Below are 16,028 nucleotides of genomic sequence, written 5' to 3' on the forward strand. Positions count from 1 at the left end.
GACATTGTTTAACGTCGGCATCACATGCATCTAAGTCGAAAAAAGCCATTTATTTCGTCCGTTCTGACGACGCAGAGACAGAAACTGAGATTAAGAACAAAACCACGGAGGATTAATTAATAACAGAACACAGGACTCATTCTGCTGCTTCAGTTTGTCATAATGTTTACTCACAAGGCGCAGAAAAATGAAAGAGAATTAAACCCCAGATGAATCGAACGTCGAAATAAACCAATGAATAAATCCACAGAACCAGAGACAAATAAAAAGAGCTGCTGTTTACAACACGCTCACATCCCATTCATTGCACATTCACTTCATTCCAACAGACATTTTCACATCTGGCAGCAGCAGCAGCGTCGAATAAAAACATCATTTCAGAAAAACAGGGGCAGCTTTGCACACAAAATACTAATGTATCCAAAAAGAAAAAAAGCGCCTGAACACAACACGCTTTAGTCTGACATTTGTTCAGGGCTTTTCAGTTTCCTCTTCATCCCACTCAGGTCAGATGATCGACATAATGAGATAATTATACCATTTATCTACAGGTCAGAGACAAAGAAGGAGAAAAAACACTTCACAAAGCAGGAGGCAGCGTTGGTCAAATGAGAAACTCGTATTTATGTTGGATTCACGTCCTTTAAAATGACATTTCCAATATTTTTTAACCACGTACAAAACTGAACAAACCTCAAAATGTCAGATGATGAACTGAAAAACATGAATGATTAATAAGACAAGACCTTGGAGTCGATTTCATCTGCTTTCATTGACTTTTTAATGGTTGGAATATAAGATTAACCCTCCGGTATCCCACCCATAGAGGCTTTTTCTAATCACTGAAACTGTGTGATCTGTGCAAAGCAGGATTAATGTAAGAATGTTTATCATACAGTTTTTTTTTGTTTATTATACAACTTTATTTTTTTTTTATATTTCAACAACTTGAGCCATAAACATAAATACCAAACACTTAATAACTGTCATATTTTTAACCCTTTAAAGGAGTGATATTTTGCTTTTTTTAAATGGAATTATGCATTTTCAAACATTTCCCTGTGGTCTACATAAACTGTAAATGCTACGCTTGGGTCTGAATTCTTCATTAATTCAACTCCACAGGTCCATCTTCAACCTTATTGCTGAGTAATGACACCAGAAAGGTCATTTTGAGCACTGGACCTTTAGATAGCTAGATAGATAGCTCGATGTACTTTATCTATCCCAAACTGGGAAATTGCAGTGTGGCAGCAGCATGGCACGTATTCAATACCAATATAATATCACAGCAAACATGAGTAAAAAAGAAATATAACATAAGATACACTATACACTATAAATTAGAAGTATATAACTATAAAAGATCTGGGTAAATGCAAATGAGCCACTTACCCCACCCCCTCCAGGCTGCCACTTCAGCTTGTTAATACAACCAACAACTGAACATTTTAGGTAATCAGTTTGAAGTTTGGACATATTTTCAGTTTTTACTACAACCACTGCTGCTGATAAACAATTATGGCGTATTCGGAGAAACGTTCGTCGGAAGTCTTGACCTTATATGTGCAAATGTTGTGATGTAACTACTTATAGATGCAACAAATTAGGAAAGAATTAAAACAGGTTGTAGAAATCCACTCGATTTTTGACAAAATGAGTATAAAAATAGCTTTGTAGCACCTGGAGGGTTCAAATTCCAACCTTCTGAATTGTTAAGGTCCAAATACACAAATAAATGTACCAAAGACTAATAAAAGTGGGTTTAGTAAAATATGACCCCTTTAAATGCAATGTTCGTAATGTAAACAAACCATATTTTTTGATGCAAAAAACGAGTTTGAATATCAGTGTTACACAGAACCACATCCCATTATACATTCCCGATCAAAACCAGGTCTATGTAGTTTAATTTTCCTGTTGGTGCTGATTAAGATCTAGAGTGTATCCCAAAGCTCCTTCAATGGCACCTCACTGATACTAATGCTAATGCTAATGCTAGGTGCCGTGTATTATGAGTAAAATACAGACTAAATTTGCCGAGAGGAAGAATAAAGTGAGTTAACCTTTGACCTTTAACGTCTATAAAATGTGGCATTGACTCACTGACCTGCAGTCGTCCAATGGCCACGAGGCAGTATTTTCCACCCTGTCCCGCCTCCGTGTCCTCCTCTGGTATAGTCATACCTGGAAAACACAACACAACAACAAACAGCCCTTTATTACATTTCTCATCAAGTGTCAACACTTATTTTTCCATTTGCTTGTTGACCTTTGCAGCAGCAGAAGGTAATCAGCAGCTGGACGTGATTTATACGAGCCATGTTTTCAGCATTAGCTCCCATTTCAGACACAGCTGCAGAAACATTCTATTTTAAAGTAATTTTCACAAGATCTTCATCGAAAGAGTCGGTGGAAGAGAATATAAATCAGTCTCATCATCAGAACTGTAACAGCAGATGAGATGGTGTAACAGACAGACTGAGGCTCGAGGACAGGGGTCAGAGGTCATCGATAGGTATCCACCAGAACTGGGTCTGAAGGTATTAGGTTTGGGTGATATGTCCAAAATGGTCTCATCTAAACCCTTTTAAGGACACCCATTATAACAGGCAGAGATATCTTAGTTTTGTTTTTACAATGAAAGTGTCCAAAAATGTCTTTTTTGCGAATTCTTTTGCACCTTTTTTTTCAGAAAGAATTTAAGTTTCAATATCCATCAATTATCGTCATTATTATATATAATAAATGCTTAAAACAGCATGATAAAATAAAAAAATAAAAAATAAACAGACGGAATTTAAAAAAAAAAAAATCACATTTGTTATGAAAAACAACTGTAAATGTGCATAAGGAAACTTTATAACATTACAGAAATAAACTTTCAACTATTTCACATCTATTCAAACATTTTTGTGTGTTTAGATCATTCTGTGTCCATGTTCCAGTTTCTTATTTTTAGTAATTTTTAGCCTGTGTGATAGTCTCGGTTCATTTTCTGTTTAGTCGAAGACAGAGCCCCTCATATCACTAAAAAACAGCCATGATCTGCTTCTTTTACTTTTTTCTTTTGCATCTGTTTCTGCCCTGGCTAGCTCTCTGCATATAGATTTACATATATATAAAAATACATACATTTATATAATATTTACAGCTAAAATACAACTATCAATGAACTATACAAACCAAAAAAAAACTACAGATAAAAACAGTGACACTCGACAAAAACACGACAAAACACACTAGTAGAACAGTCCAAAAAAGCAAGATCACTATAATATACAATACAATTCCGGAAGAGTAGTAGCTTACGGATGGTACCAATTCTTACACAGGCATCGGTTTTTCCGTTTCTTAAAAGAATGAGTATCAATGTTTTTTTTTCCTCATAGTATCGAATGGTATCGTGAGTATTGGTTCTCATGACATCCCTTGCTCAAACATTTTTGTTTGTCTAGATCATTCTGTGTCCATGCTAGAGTTTCTTATTTTAGTTATTTCTAGTTATTTTTAGCTTCTGTTCACTTTCTGTCTAGTTGTTGATAGAGCCCCTCATTTCATTGGGAAAAATATCTATGATCTGCTTTTTTTTTTTTTTTTTTTTTACAATGCAACTCTTTCTGCCCTTGGCTAGCTCTGGATATACAGGGTGGGGAAGCAAAATTTACAATGAACATTTAGTTATTTTTTCTCAGCAGGCACTACGTCAATTGTTTTGAAACCAAACATATATTGATGTCATAATCATACCTAACACTATTATCCATACCTTTTCAGAAACTTTTGCCCATATGAGTAATCAGGAAAGCAAACGTCAGAGTGTGTGATTTGCTGAATGCACTCGTCACACCAAAGGAGATTTCAAAAATAGTTGGAGTGTCCATAAAGACTGTTTATAATGGAAAGAAGAGAATGACTATGAGCAAAACTATTACGAGAAAGTCTGGAAGATACTATTAAAGAGGAATGGGAGAAGTTGTCACCTGAATATTTGAGGAACACTTGCGCAAGTTTCAGGAAGCGTGTGAAGGCAGTTATTGAGAAAGAAGGAGGACACATAGAATAAAAACATTTTCTGTTACGTAAATTTTCTTGTGGCAAAAAAATTCTCATGACTTTCAATAAACTAATTGGTCATACACTGTCTTTCAATCCCTACCTCAAAATATTGTAAATTTTGCTTCCCCACCCTGTATATTTACATATGTAAATTACATGTATATATGTGAAAATACATACATTTACAAAATATTTACAGCTAAAATAAAACTATCAACAAACTATACAAACCACAAAGTTACAGATAAAAACATTGGAAAAAAAGGCAGAAAACAGTGAAACTCAACAAAAACATGGCAAAACACACCAGTAGAACACTCCAAAACACCATTATCACTATTATATACAATCATTTACAATTAAAACCTCGCAAAAATGCTACTAAAAGCAATAAAAATCTTCCATCTCGCTCTCTCACCGACTGCAATCTGCTGCTCTCTGCTCCACCCATTTCCACCCCTCTACCTCAGTCAAAGCAGGCCTCTACCCTAATGTGTTATATAGCAATAGAAAGAACAAAATCTCAGCTTTAAGATGCATTTTGAATTTTGTGAATTGTGCAGACGGTTCAGGAGTCATGGTAATTTGAGTGACTGTGGATGTGAAAATGTGGTGCTGGAGACACAATCGTCTGAAAAGGATTCAAATCTAATTTCAGTCAAAACTGATGATTATAAAAATATGTTAAATGAATTTTTCTTTGCAGGTTATAGATGACTTTGGTCCAGAGTGAAAGTTGAAGAATCCAGATGTTAAGATATTTGAGATTATGACAAAATAAGAAGAAAATGACAAAAACACACCTGTGATCTCTTATTTCGTTTCCTTCTGGGCTGTAGAATTCTGCTGTACTGACGTGAATGTTCAGTCAGATAGTTTTCAACAGAGGCAGAACAAAGACTTTGACCTTCTGCCTGTCAGATCTGTCTGGATAATCTCTGAGAGTGAACCCCAAAGCCAGAGGCTGATCCCGGACCTGGTTCATGTGGACTTCAGAGGCCAGAGGCTGATCCCGGACCCGTTTCATATGGACTTCAGAGGCCAGAGGCTGATCCTGGACCTGTTTCATGTGGACTTTAGGGCAGATTCTTTACCAGGTGTTGATGATTCCGACAGAAATTATCCTTTCGCTCCACATTCAACTTGTGACTTTAATTTGTGGCCCCGTTCGTCTGATTGAGCGGTCAGTGAACACATCATCAGATCATCAGGTCGGGCCGGGTCTCTGGTCCACATCTGCCATTCCGTCTCATGGATGTTTGTTGCATTCAGAACATTCCAGGAGTATTTTTTTTGCTTTTCTTGTAAACCCACCACCTTCGCCCCAGATACTGATTACATATTCATCATTATACATTGGTGTGTGTGTGTGTGTGAGAGGAGAGGGTACCAAACAGAGAGGGGCTCAACTGCTGGGTGTTACGTGGTGGTGGTTTGGTTTATGTTTTCCAGTGAAATCCACTGGAAATCCAGGAGTATTTTTAGAGAAAGGAAGTGAAGCATGTGTCAATGATTTCGACACAGGCTGTTGTGATGTTTTTGTTGGACCTGGACGTCTTCCAGTGGGATTCCAGAGAGCAGACCAGGTCCAGTTTCACACATGGCCTCTAATGTGGACACCTGGACCCAGAGGGGGTCTGTACCAGTCCGACTCAGAACCACAGGGTCATCTGAGGGGAGGCCAGGGTCAGGATGTACGACTACAGGCAGATTTCCTCAAATATAACACAGTGTAGTTACCCAATTACAGAAAACTACATACACAGTCCAGAATAATAATAAATTTAATTTCCTCTACATTTATTGTGTTCAGTTTAGTTTGAGGTAGTTTTGCACGTGAAGGCATAGTTTTAGTTATAATTTTAGTTTGAGGAATTGATGGGTTTTACTTCAGTTTTTACTTCATTTTTGGAGAATTTTGGACTTTTAACTTTGATCCAACCCAAAGGTGCAGATCTGAAACCTCCTGAACAGCTCTTTGGACCTTTGGTCTTTGGTCCATCCAAAAGACATTATCTTTTGGTGCCTTCACATGCTGTCGGGAAGGCGATCCTTTCCACTTGTGAATTTGAAATTACAAGTGTGTTGTGTACAAGTGTTTTTTGCTGTCAACCAAAGCTTCGAACCAAAACTTCAGTCTTTGCATCATAATCTGAAACCTTGTGTTTTGGCCTGATAAGTGACTGACTAAGTGTCACAGCCAGGCTGACCTTTGACCTCTGGCCACCAAAATCCTTCCAGTTCATCCTTGCGTCCATGTGAATCTGTTCCAAATTTGAAGACAGTCTGTTTCTGAGGTACAGTGACAGACCTTGAACGGATCCAAAAACCATTCGGGTGTGAAAACATCCTCAGTGTTGAATTCAGTGTCAGACTACAACTCCCACGATGCATTTCAGCCACAAACATCCAATCACATCCCTGACACTCCAGGCTTTGTCGTCCTGATGTGAACTCATCTACGTCCAGACTCACTCCTCTGTACAGCTGCATCTATGTCGACCAGTAACCCACATCTGGACCTGATCCTGGTCTACACTGAAGCTGGATCAGAACACCTGGATGTCCTGGGATGCTCCTGGCAGAAGACGCACAAACTCCACCCTCTAAATGTGTTTTTACTGCAAACATCTAAATTATCAGCGAGAAACTCAACAACAAGAAGCAACATATAGAAACACCACCAGAACCTCCACAATGTGTACTCAGAACCAGAAACCACAACCTGATGAGGAATTGGGACTCTGAGCTGGACCAGAAACCAGAACCTCGAACTCAACCTGATTCATGATTTTATACATTTACAAAAATTTGTACTGATATTATTATCATCCACGTTTCTGTTGTTCTCTCTCACTCTCTCTTTTTTTTTTTTACATCATCTAATAAAGCTCACTAAATGTTTCTGTATTTTGTGTTTCGCTTCATTTTATTCCAGAACTTTTAGATACTTTTATTATTTTGATCATGTTCTGAACAAACAGAGAAATAAATAAACGACATAAGAAATAGTATCATACTTTGTTGTGTTTCTTGAGAAAAACTTATACTATTGTAAGAAATCTCTTATTTTTGAGGAAAAAGTTATAAATATATTATGAAGAGTTGTAATCTAATAGACTAATGATTGATATTATGAGAAAAGGTCACATTATCAATGAGAAAAAGGTCAAAATTTAGAAAATGTGAAGAAAATGTGAAAGAATATGTGAAAAAGTCATGTTTTGTAAAACAAAAGTCATAATTATAGGAGAGAAGAGTTGCAATACTACAAAAAACTTATCATTTGAGATGAAGTGAGTATTTGGTTTGGTCCTGATCTGATAAAAACATCTGGATTCTTGACTCACAGATGTGAATGTTATTTTGTTTTTCATCACCCAGCTGCACTCACAGACCAGAACCAGACCAGACCCAGTACCTCAGGTTAGACCGGACCACCCGGGCTCTGAGCAGACCCTGATGTGGGTTCTGCAGGACTATGAGGATGAGGACACGGGGGCTGGTGGGGGCAGGGTTGGTGGGCGGGGTTTACCTGCAGGAGGCCAGGCTTTGATGTATCCGGTGCAGTGGACCACTGAGTACTGGGCCTCGCCTTCTTTGGACGGACCCAGACCGTTCCTGTCCAACACAAACACACATAGGGTCAGAGATCAGATCCAATATGTAGACCTGGACTGCATATAGACCTGGATCGCAAGTAGACCCTGGTCTGGTATGAGGCGAGTCTCAGAGCATATGAACAAAACAGAGACGTCAGGTGAACTGAGGTAAAAGTCTAAAACGTGGGTCTCAAGTTCATTTTAGTTCAGGTTCCACATTCAGCCCAATCAGACCTCAACTGGGTCAGAGCAAACAGAATAAATAGAAGAGTAAATAACAGAAAAAACTGGGAAAAAATTACAAATCAACAATTACTTAAATTATGATAGTAATATGTACAGCCCAAAGAAACACAAAAAACACTATCCTTTAAAAAATGTGAATAAGATGAACAACCATGAAATTTCCGTAACTTTAATAATATTCTGTCTCAGTTTATCATTTAGACATGTACATTACAACTTACAGATCACACTGGATCTACAAACACACAAAATATTTAATAACATTCATCTGGAACTGAAAAAATATAGTATTTAAATGTATGATAACTCTTACTCTGTTGATTGTTAATAACTTCAGTTATTTACAAACTTTTGCACTTCGCCACTTCATCGCACAGAAGGGACTGGACACTTTGTGGGGCCAGTTTTGGACCGTGGACTGTATTTTTGACAGCCCTGGTCTAAAGTTTCAGAGTGCAGACTCTTGAATGTGAATATTTAGTGTTTTTTTTTTGCTCCTCATTGACAGTAACTGAAGTTTTTCAAACATTTCGACAAAAAAATGAAATGATTATGAAGAAAGAAATTATCATTTTTTACTTCAGCTAATGATGTTTACATGTGTTTTTGTTTTTTTCTCTGATCTTCTTGTGTTGGTTTATATGTGGAATCTGGATTGGGTTGAAAAAGAAACACCAGAACCTGGTTAAAATCTTTACTGTGGACCTGGGTCTGCAGACGAGGACTCAGTCTGATGGGTTTTCTGCTGCGTAAGGCTTTCAATTAGAGATAAACCGAGACACAGATAAAGATCAGGACGTTTTATAAACTCAACATCGGCACAATTTGGAATTACTGAAAATACAAGCTTGAATATTACAAACTGAAGGTGGACTTTCCTGCATTTTTATGACTGATTTCATAATTATGTCCAGATTCATTCATTAATTCCTCTGAGTTTGATGATCAGTGGTTTATGTCTTTTATTTTAGACGTTACAGACTTAAACGCAACTTAATGAACTCTCTCCTAATAGCTTACGTGAGATAATTATTAAGTTAATTAGTTCATTAGTATACTGTGTACACAGATAATAATGTGTTTAGATCATTGTAGATTCTGGACTTTAGGAGCTCAATGAATACCTACTAATAAATCAGTCTGATAACTGATCCTGTGGTGAATTATAGATGATTAATCTACATTTATGGATATGGATCAGAAAACCCTTAAACTGGTCTTTAACTGGTCTTGGTCATAAACATCCATATTTTATCATACATTTTACGTACAGTTACGGAAAAAATTATTAGACCATCAAAAGTCATCAAAAACAATGGTTATACAATCAAGAACCAACTCTTGTGTGTCTCATGTGACTAAAACAGACAGAAAAGAAAACATGGAATGCCTAAAAGCACTGTTTTTGTCAGTACAATGTCAGAGATATTGATGTAAGAACTGAAGTGATTTTGGTTATTATCAAGAAAACATGGAAAACGGATAGATATCAGCTCTGAAATGAAATTCTTATGAGCTATTTTTGTTGTTATCATTATATTTGTCCAAAAAAATTTACCTTTAGTTGTACCAGGCATTAAAATGAACAAGAAATTGAAGAAAACAAGGGTGGTCTAAGAATTTTTTCCGCGACTATGAGTGACAACAGTGTGAAACCTGGAAACTGGAGCATCACGTGTTCACAGTAAAGTTTAGTTAAAAGCTGAAGTCTGTGTTTGGAGGAAGGTGAGTTATGACTGAACCAACCTCTGCCTGAATCTCATTTAGTTTCATTACACTTCGTAGCTCTTCATCATGTTCCGTGTGTTTTCCACCGAAGCTTTAAGTCTAAGTGAATGAATTGTTTTCTGAGAAACACACTGAGGTAAACAGTTGTTTTTCAGCTTCTGCTCAGACCTCATATGGGTCTATATAAATCTGTAGCAGGAGGGTCAGTCTCTGAGGCAAAACCCAGGGGAAAAAACACATTAATCATCCACCTCAGCCACGGAAATGTATAAAATAAGCCATATAAACAGTTCAGAGTACAGATACATGGTCAGGGAAGTGATGAAAAGTCGTGTACCTGTATCTCTTCCTCATGTTGGACAGACGGTTTAGGGAGATGTGGTCCAGAGGGGCGCTCCCACACCTGCACAGGTAAACACAAACACACAATGAGACACAACAGGAAAAAAGACAATGTGAATACATCGGTCTTAGATTGCAAAAAATTGTCCCAATGTCCCTGTAGCTCACCAACATGTTCTATCAAGAATCAGTACCAAGTTGAATGTGTGAGGTTGTCAGGTTCCGTCTCTATGTTAGAGTCCTGTGATCTGGATGCAGGAGATCAATCTCCCAATAGAAGTGAGTGGTACTTTCACTGGAGGAGAACTCAACTAATTAAATCAAAGTCCATATATGACTTCCTATCGGTGCTCAATAGGAAGTACAATTGATATCTGTAACCATTTCTATGCTAATAAGCATCAAAATATGCCAAATAAGTAAAGGCACATTGGTAATATATCACGAAAATTCAGCAAGAATTTAAAAATTGAAATTTCTCAAAACTGTGAGGAAGGAAGGAAGCTACACATAAAATCTGAAATGAATCCAACAAGTATTTTCAGAGAAGACGATGTTTGAAGAAATTACTAATGAGTCCAACTTGGTGGAGTCCCTGTTGGGTTTGTCTCCTGGAGGCTTTTCATGCATCTGGACCTGATTCGTGTCTCATTTTATTTTTGTCATATTGAGATAGAAACTCACTGTTCTGACAGATTCTCACTGTAAAAGTCTTTATATGATGTTAACGAAATCTGAAGACAGCTGGAATGATTCATTTTCTACAAGTATTCATCAAAGAAAAACTGATTTTTTTGTTCATTTTGTTGATCATTTTATTCATTTTGTTGATCATTTTGGTCATTTTTACTCATTCTGTTGATTATTTTATTAAATAAAACACTGAACTGTGTGAAATATATAATTTTATATAGAGTACTAAAAAATGAAAATCATTAAAAAAGAGTGCAGATAAAACCACTTCAGCTGGCATATGCAGAGATGATTAATTTTGCTAAATTAAGATTCTTTATTTGTCAGTACAGGCACACGTAGACTTACACCACACACCGAAACTAACCTTCTGCTTTTAACCCATCACTAGAACATGCAGGAACACACCACACACAGACTAGGAGCAGTCAACTTGCCATATCAAGAGCCCAGGAAGCAAATGGGGGGTTTAGTGCCTTACTCAAGGGCACATCAGCCAACAACTCTTCTGCAAGCCCAGGGAATCGAACCAGCAATCCTTTGGTTACAAGCTGACTCTCCAGCCGACTCTAATGCCCAACATCCATAAAACAGATGTTTTCTGTATTTGCGATGAGTTAAAGTTGGGACTTTCTGACTCTGTTTAACCAAAAAGTGAAAAAAACATGATGGATCTGTGAGAATACACTTCCCCACTTTGCTGCCTTCAGTTCTAAGGCTCTAATTAATGTGATATTAATGCAGATGACACAGAAGAACCAGGTCTTCACGGTTCCAATCAGTCCAGTGATAAGTTCAAGGCTGTTCTGTCACTTTAAATGATCAGTTAAACATCACCATGGAAACTCAGATCAAACCACTGAACGTGGCAGCTTTGAATCCACTGGACGACACATCCTGATGTTTATCACCACAGTCTGGAACTATGAGCCACTCCTGGACGCTCCTCAGGAGATCTGGGATTGGTTATTCTGTGTTTCTGTAGACGTGTTGAAGAAATGGTCGTATATTATGAGTTTACATCGCATGAGGGGGTGAATGTTCCAGAAGACGGAGACGCATCAAACCCAAACAACAGGATATGGAGAATCAACCCCGGATCATCTCCAGTCCATGAAGACCCCAAGGGAAATTAACACAGTTTAACACAGAACATTTACAAACCCAGAGTATGTCCCATAAACAAGGAAATGAGGAGATCATTATAAATACGATGATACCGATAAATGATTGACCCAAATAAAACATTCACAGCACAAGGAGATGGTTCACAAAGATGTTTGACACTGGTCAAACTCTACTGTTCAGGTTTTATTTTATTTATTCTTCTGCTGAGGTTGAAAACATGACGAAGAACATCAGCTCATCTGAGCTCTCTGTGTTTGTCAGGGTTCCTACAGGTTTCTACAAGTTACATTTAAGGCTTTTTAAGACCTTTTTAAGACCACTTAGAATAGAATTTAATGCCCATCTCACAGTCATACTGGCAAAAATTCATGGCTCCTCAAATTTAGGAAAATGTATATATTTACTCCAAAGCCTTGATTCCCATTGTTTCATTCCATTTCTCACCAGGGGCTGCAAAGTTAGTGATTATTGGTTCCTAATTTCAATATAAATTGTTGGATTGGAAGGGGTGGAACTGAGTAGATTAACGTAACTTTCTTTGCAGCTTGGACACATTTAAACACAATACAGAGAACAAGTTTATTGCAACATAACTTAAGACCTACCATATACAATTTAATACCTTTTAGAGGGAAGGTTTTTTATCGGATAACTTGGGTGGAAACGCTGAAATGCAGGGTAAAGTTGAAGTTCTTGCAGGAGTTTAATAAATAAAAACATCTCAAAACGACAAAAATGTGGCATAACTTCTACATTACAGTGAGGCTTGGGGTTCGTGTTACCACTGAATCTGGCCTCAGTGGAACCTCATGCAGGGCCTGAATGTTTTACGGATCAGCAGGAACACGTTATTTTGTTAACTTTTCATTGCAAAGGATCAACTAAACCATCTGAGCGTCCCTGAAGGAGCTTTATGTTGAGTCCCGTGAGGATCTGATCGGTCCAGGTCCATGTGCATCTTTAACCTCCCTCTGATCCTCAGTGTTTATGTTGATTTCAGTGTGTGTTTTTCCGTGAAAAGGCCTAGGTCTCGTGGCTCAGCGTTACATAAGTCTTTCTGCTTCTAATAACGGCTTCTTGAAATGTTATCCGTTGAACCCCGCTGTGCTGTCCTCAGACATGTTTATGCATGTGTCACAAAACTGCTTGTGTTTCAGTGTTTGCTTGCAGTTTCTTGCCGACGGCCCCGGCAGCATGTTGTTTGAATTATGCAAAGCCTGGAATAGCAACAGAACAGAAGAAGGCGGCGGTCCAGCAGATTCCTGACAGCCGAACACGCAGCGCTTCTCGTGCGACTCGCCATCCCTTTGTGACGCGTCCAGACAAAACAAGGCTCGAAGATTCCATTCGATCTGGCACGAACGCAACTGAGTTCGACTGCAGAGGTGTGTTGTTTTCTTCAGCTCTTCAAGCTCGAGCGTTTTGATGTCGAGTGTACTACCCAGAGAGTTACCAAAGGCAGACGGTGACATCCTGGTGTTTGAGTCAATGGGGTTTGGAAGGGGTCGCGATCCGCAGGAAGTGCCAACGCAGTGATGCGATCTGAACCCAGCACATGGCAGTAATTATACAACTAAACCCAAAGTACCTGTGCACATTCAGCCTCGAAACAGCACAATTATCACAACTGAAAACAGAAACATGACTTCAGTCCTCTGACCTGGACCACAGACCCAGATCCACCAAGTCTGGTGACCTAATTTAAGTTCTATCCTCAGTATTACAATGACGTTTGATGAAGAAATCCAGAATCTAGAGTCAGAGCTTCTAAAAGTAGCCACATGATAACATTTGCTTTGCTTTAAAATCTGCAAAAGCAAAAGAAGTTAAACAACAAAACATTGAATCATTTGTGATGGTTTTAACTCAGAATATGAGCGATGAAACTCTAAAGTTGTTGCTTTCATTTATAATTGATACGACATATTGTAAAACTATACTATATGTCTTTAAGCTCTTACTGTTAATAGCTACTCTTTTAAAAATACACCGATGTAAATAGTGCAAATAATACTCTCTTTTAGCACCGTTATGGCTCATTATATGACTTATATTATTTGTTATTATTTGTTTCTTTGTTTTTGTTCTGTTTTTACAGTTATCTGCCTGTTCTGCTGCATCTTGCTCAGGTCATCATTTAAATGAGAACTGGTTCTCAACTGACCTGCCTGGTTAAATAAATGTTAAATAAAAAATAAATAATGACTAAAGAAAAATTCACATCATGACATATCCTCTGGAATCCCGTCCAAAGAGGTTATTAAACCACCAAAAGTGTGTGACCTGGAAAGTGTTGTAGTAATGTCAGAATCTTTTTCATTCGGTTTATTTTTTAAACTTTTTTACATTTTTTTTTGTATTTCATCAATTTAAGCCATAAAAACATCAAATATTCAATAACTGTCATATTTTTAACCCCTTAAATTCCATGTTTGTAATGTAAACAAACCATATTTTTGACATAGTTTTTTTTTGTTAATTTTTTCAATATACTACATAAAAATTAGATAACCTATTTTTTATTTTTTCAGCCTGACATATGTCAATGATCAACAGCAAGCAAGCAAAGTTTATTTATATAGTACCTTTCAGAGACAAGAGAAGTCACAAAGTGCTTAAAAAAAGAAACAAAAGCAACATTGGTTAATATGCATTATTATTTTTTGTGCTGACTCAAATGTTCAAAAATGTGTCAATACACATTTTTTACTCATTTGCATGTTTGTGTAGTAATTTTACATTATTTACAAGGTGCTGATTTTAGTGGCTGGGTCAGAATTTTAAAAATCCGGCAAAAATGAAAAGGTTTTCAATTCCAACCTAATACTAATTGTGAAAAATCATAAGATCTTTTATAACATGAATTGCAAAGTGTGCATAATATTCTCATCTGGACACTGGAAAGTTATGTTACTGCTGTGCTCTAGTTTGATGTAAAATTTGCATTGGTTTTGTCAAAGCTGTGGGGCAAAATGTGAAATCTGTGAATATGAAGCACATGGAATAGTAATGTGCAGGTGTATGAATGTAGATGTGAAAACATTTTAATTATGTTCAGCTGTAAAACATCAGTCACTCCAGCTTGGACCTGTGGCAGCAGATATACACTCAGGCATAAGGCTGCAGGTTCATATGCTGTGAAATAGGTTTTGGCTGCATGAATATCTCAATTTCAGCGGCAGCTCGGGCCCGTATGTCACAGCGTTGTGGTTGAGGTTCAGGTTGAGGTTCAGGTGTCGTCCGTATACAGGTTCAAGGCCGGCGTTGCACAACGGCTGTCACGCACATTCGAACTCCGTTAAGTCAGGTACGAATCCCAGATGGAGCCGGGCCGCATCCATCCGTCATCATCGTCTTCATCATCCGTCAACTCGGTTCAGATGGGAACGAAATGCAGGCCGAGCAGCGCGGACGCCTTCGGAATTCCGCTGCTGACCTGGAACGTGTCACGATGAATCCTCCATGAGGATGAAATGATACCAGAGTGGAACTGTGAGACGTGGAAACAGCAGCTGGTAAATCAACATAAGCGACGGCAGCTGCTTGGGAGCTTTAACTCCTTCACATCACGCATTCCGACATGTTCATCTGGACAGGATTTAACAGGACCATCGAGGGTTCGCTCTAAAAACAGGATTAAACGAAGAAAAGGACTCGACGACTGAGACAGAAACATATAGAAAACGATAAATATGAGACATAATGAGGATTTATGTCAGTTAAAATGAATCTGTTATTTTAACTCCATCTGCTCACGAAGATCATTATAACTGAACTGAAAAACTAAAACCTATCAAACACAGGAGCTTTAATGCATCATTCAAATTCATCACTTTTTCTTCTTAGTGATCCAAATTAAAAATCATCTTATTATCCTTTTTCAGGACTACCATCATAACAGGCTGCCTAGATTTCTTCACGTTGTTTTTGCAATAAAAGTGTCAGAAAATGTCTTTTTTTTTGTCCATTTTTACAACTTTTTCAGGAAAAATTTAATTTCAGTATCTGGCCATTAATTATCACTAATCATTATTATATGTAATAAGTGTTTGAAACACTGTGCTATAGCAAAATGTAAAAAAAAAAAAAAAAACAGACTTGAATTTTTATCATATTTATAACATATTTACAACTGTAAATGTTCATAACTTTGTGAGATTACAGAAATAAACTTTCAGCTATTACATGTGCTCAAACTTTTTTGTTTGTCAAGATCATTCAGTGTCCATG

At 37.5% G+C, this 16,028-nt stretch overlaps 1 protein-coding gene across 3 annotated transcripts in view; it reads right to left on the minus strand.

Moving 5' to 3' along the window:
• Nucleotides 1-16,028, minus strand: part of arnt2 (aryl-hydrocarbon receptor nuclear translocator 2) — an 88,471-nt gene that overhangs the window by 40,009 nt on the left and 32,434 nt on the right. For all 3 annotated transcript variants that reach the window (XM_030127461.1, XM_030127456.1, XM_030127470.1), the window contains 3 exons: nucleotides 9,973-10,038; nucleotides 7,595-7,680; nucleotides 2,111-2,187 (listed from right to left, as the gene is read on the minus strand). In XM_030127461.1, the coding sequence (XP_029983321.1) occupies nucleotides 2,111-2,187; nucleotides 7,595-7,680; nucleotides 9,973-10,038 (229 nt within the window). The remainder of the gene's footprint in view (nucleotides 1-2,110; nucleotides 2,188-7,594; nucleotides 7,681-9,972; nucleotides 10,039-16,028) is intronic.

The sequence above is a fragment of the Sphaeramia orbicularis genome, chromosome 3, assembly GCF_902148855.1.
Source record: "Sphaeramia orbicularis chromosome 3, fSphaOr1.1, whole genome shotgun sequence".
Classification (NCBI taxonomy): Eukaryota; Metazoa; Chordata; class Actinopteri; order Kurtiformes; family Apogonidae; genus Sphaeramia; species Sphaeramia orbicularis.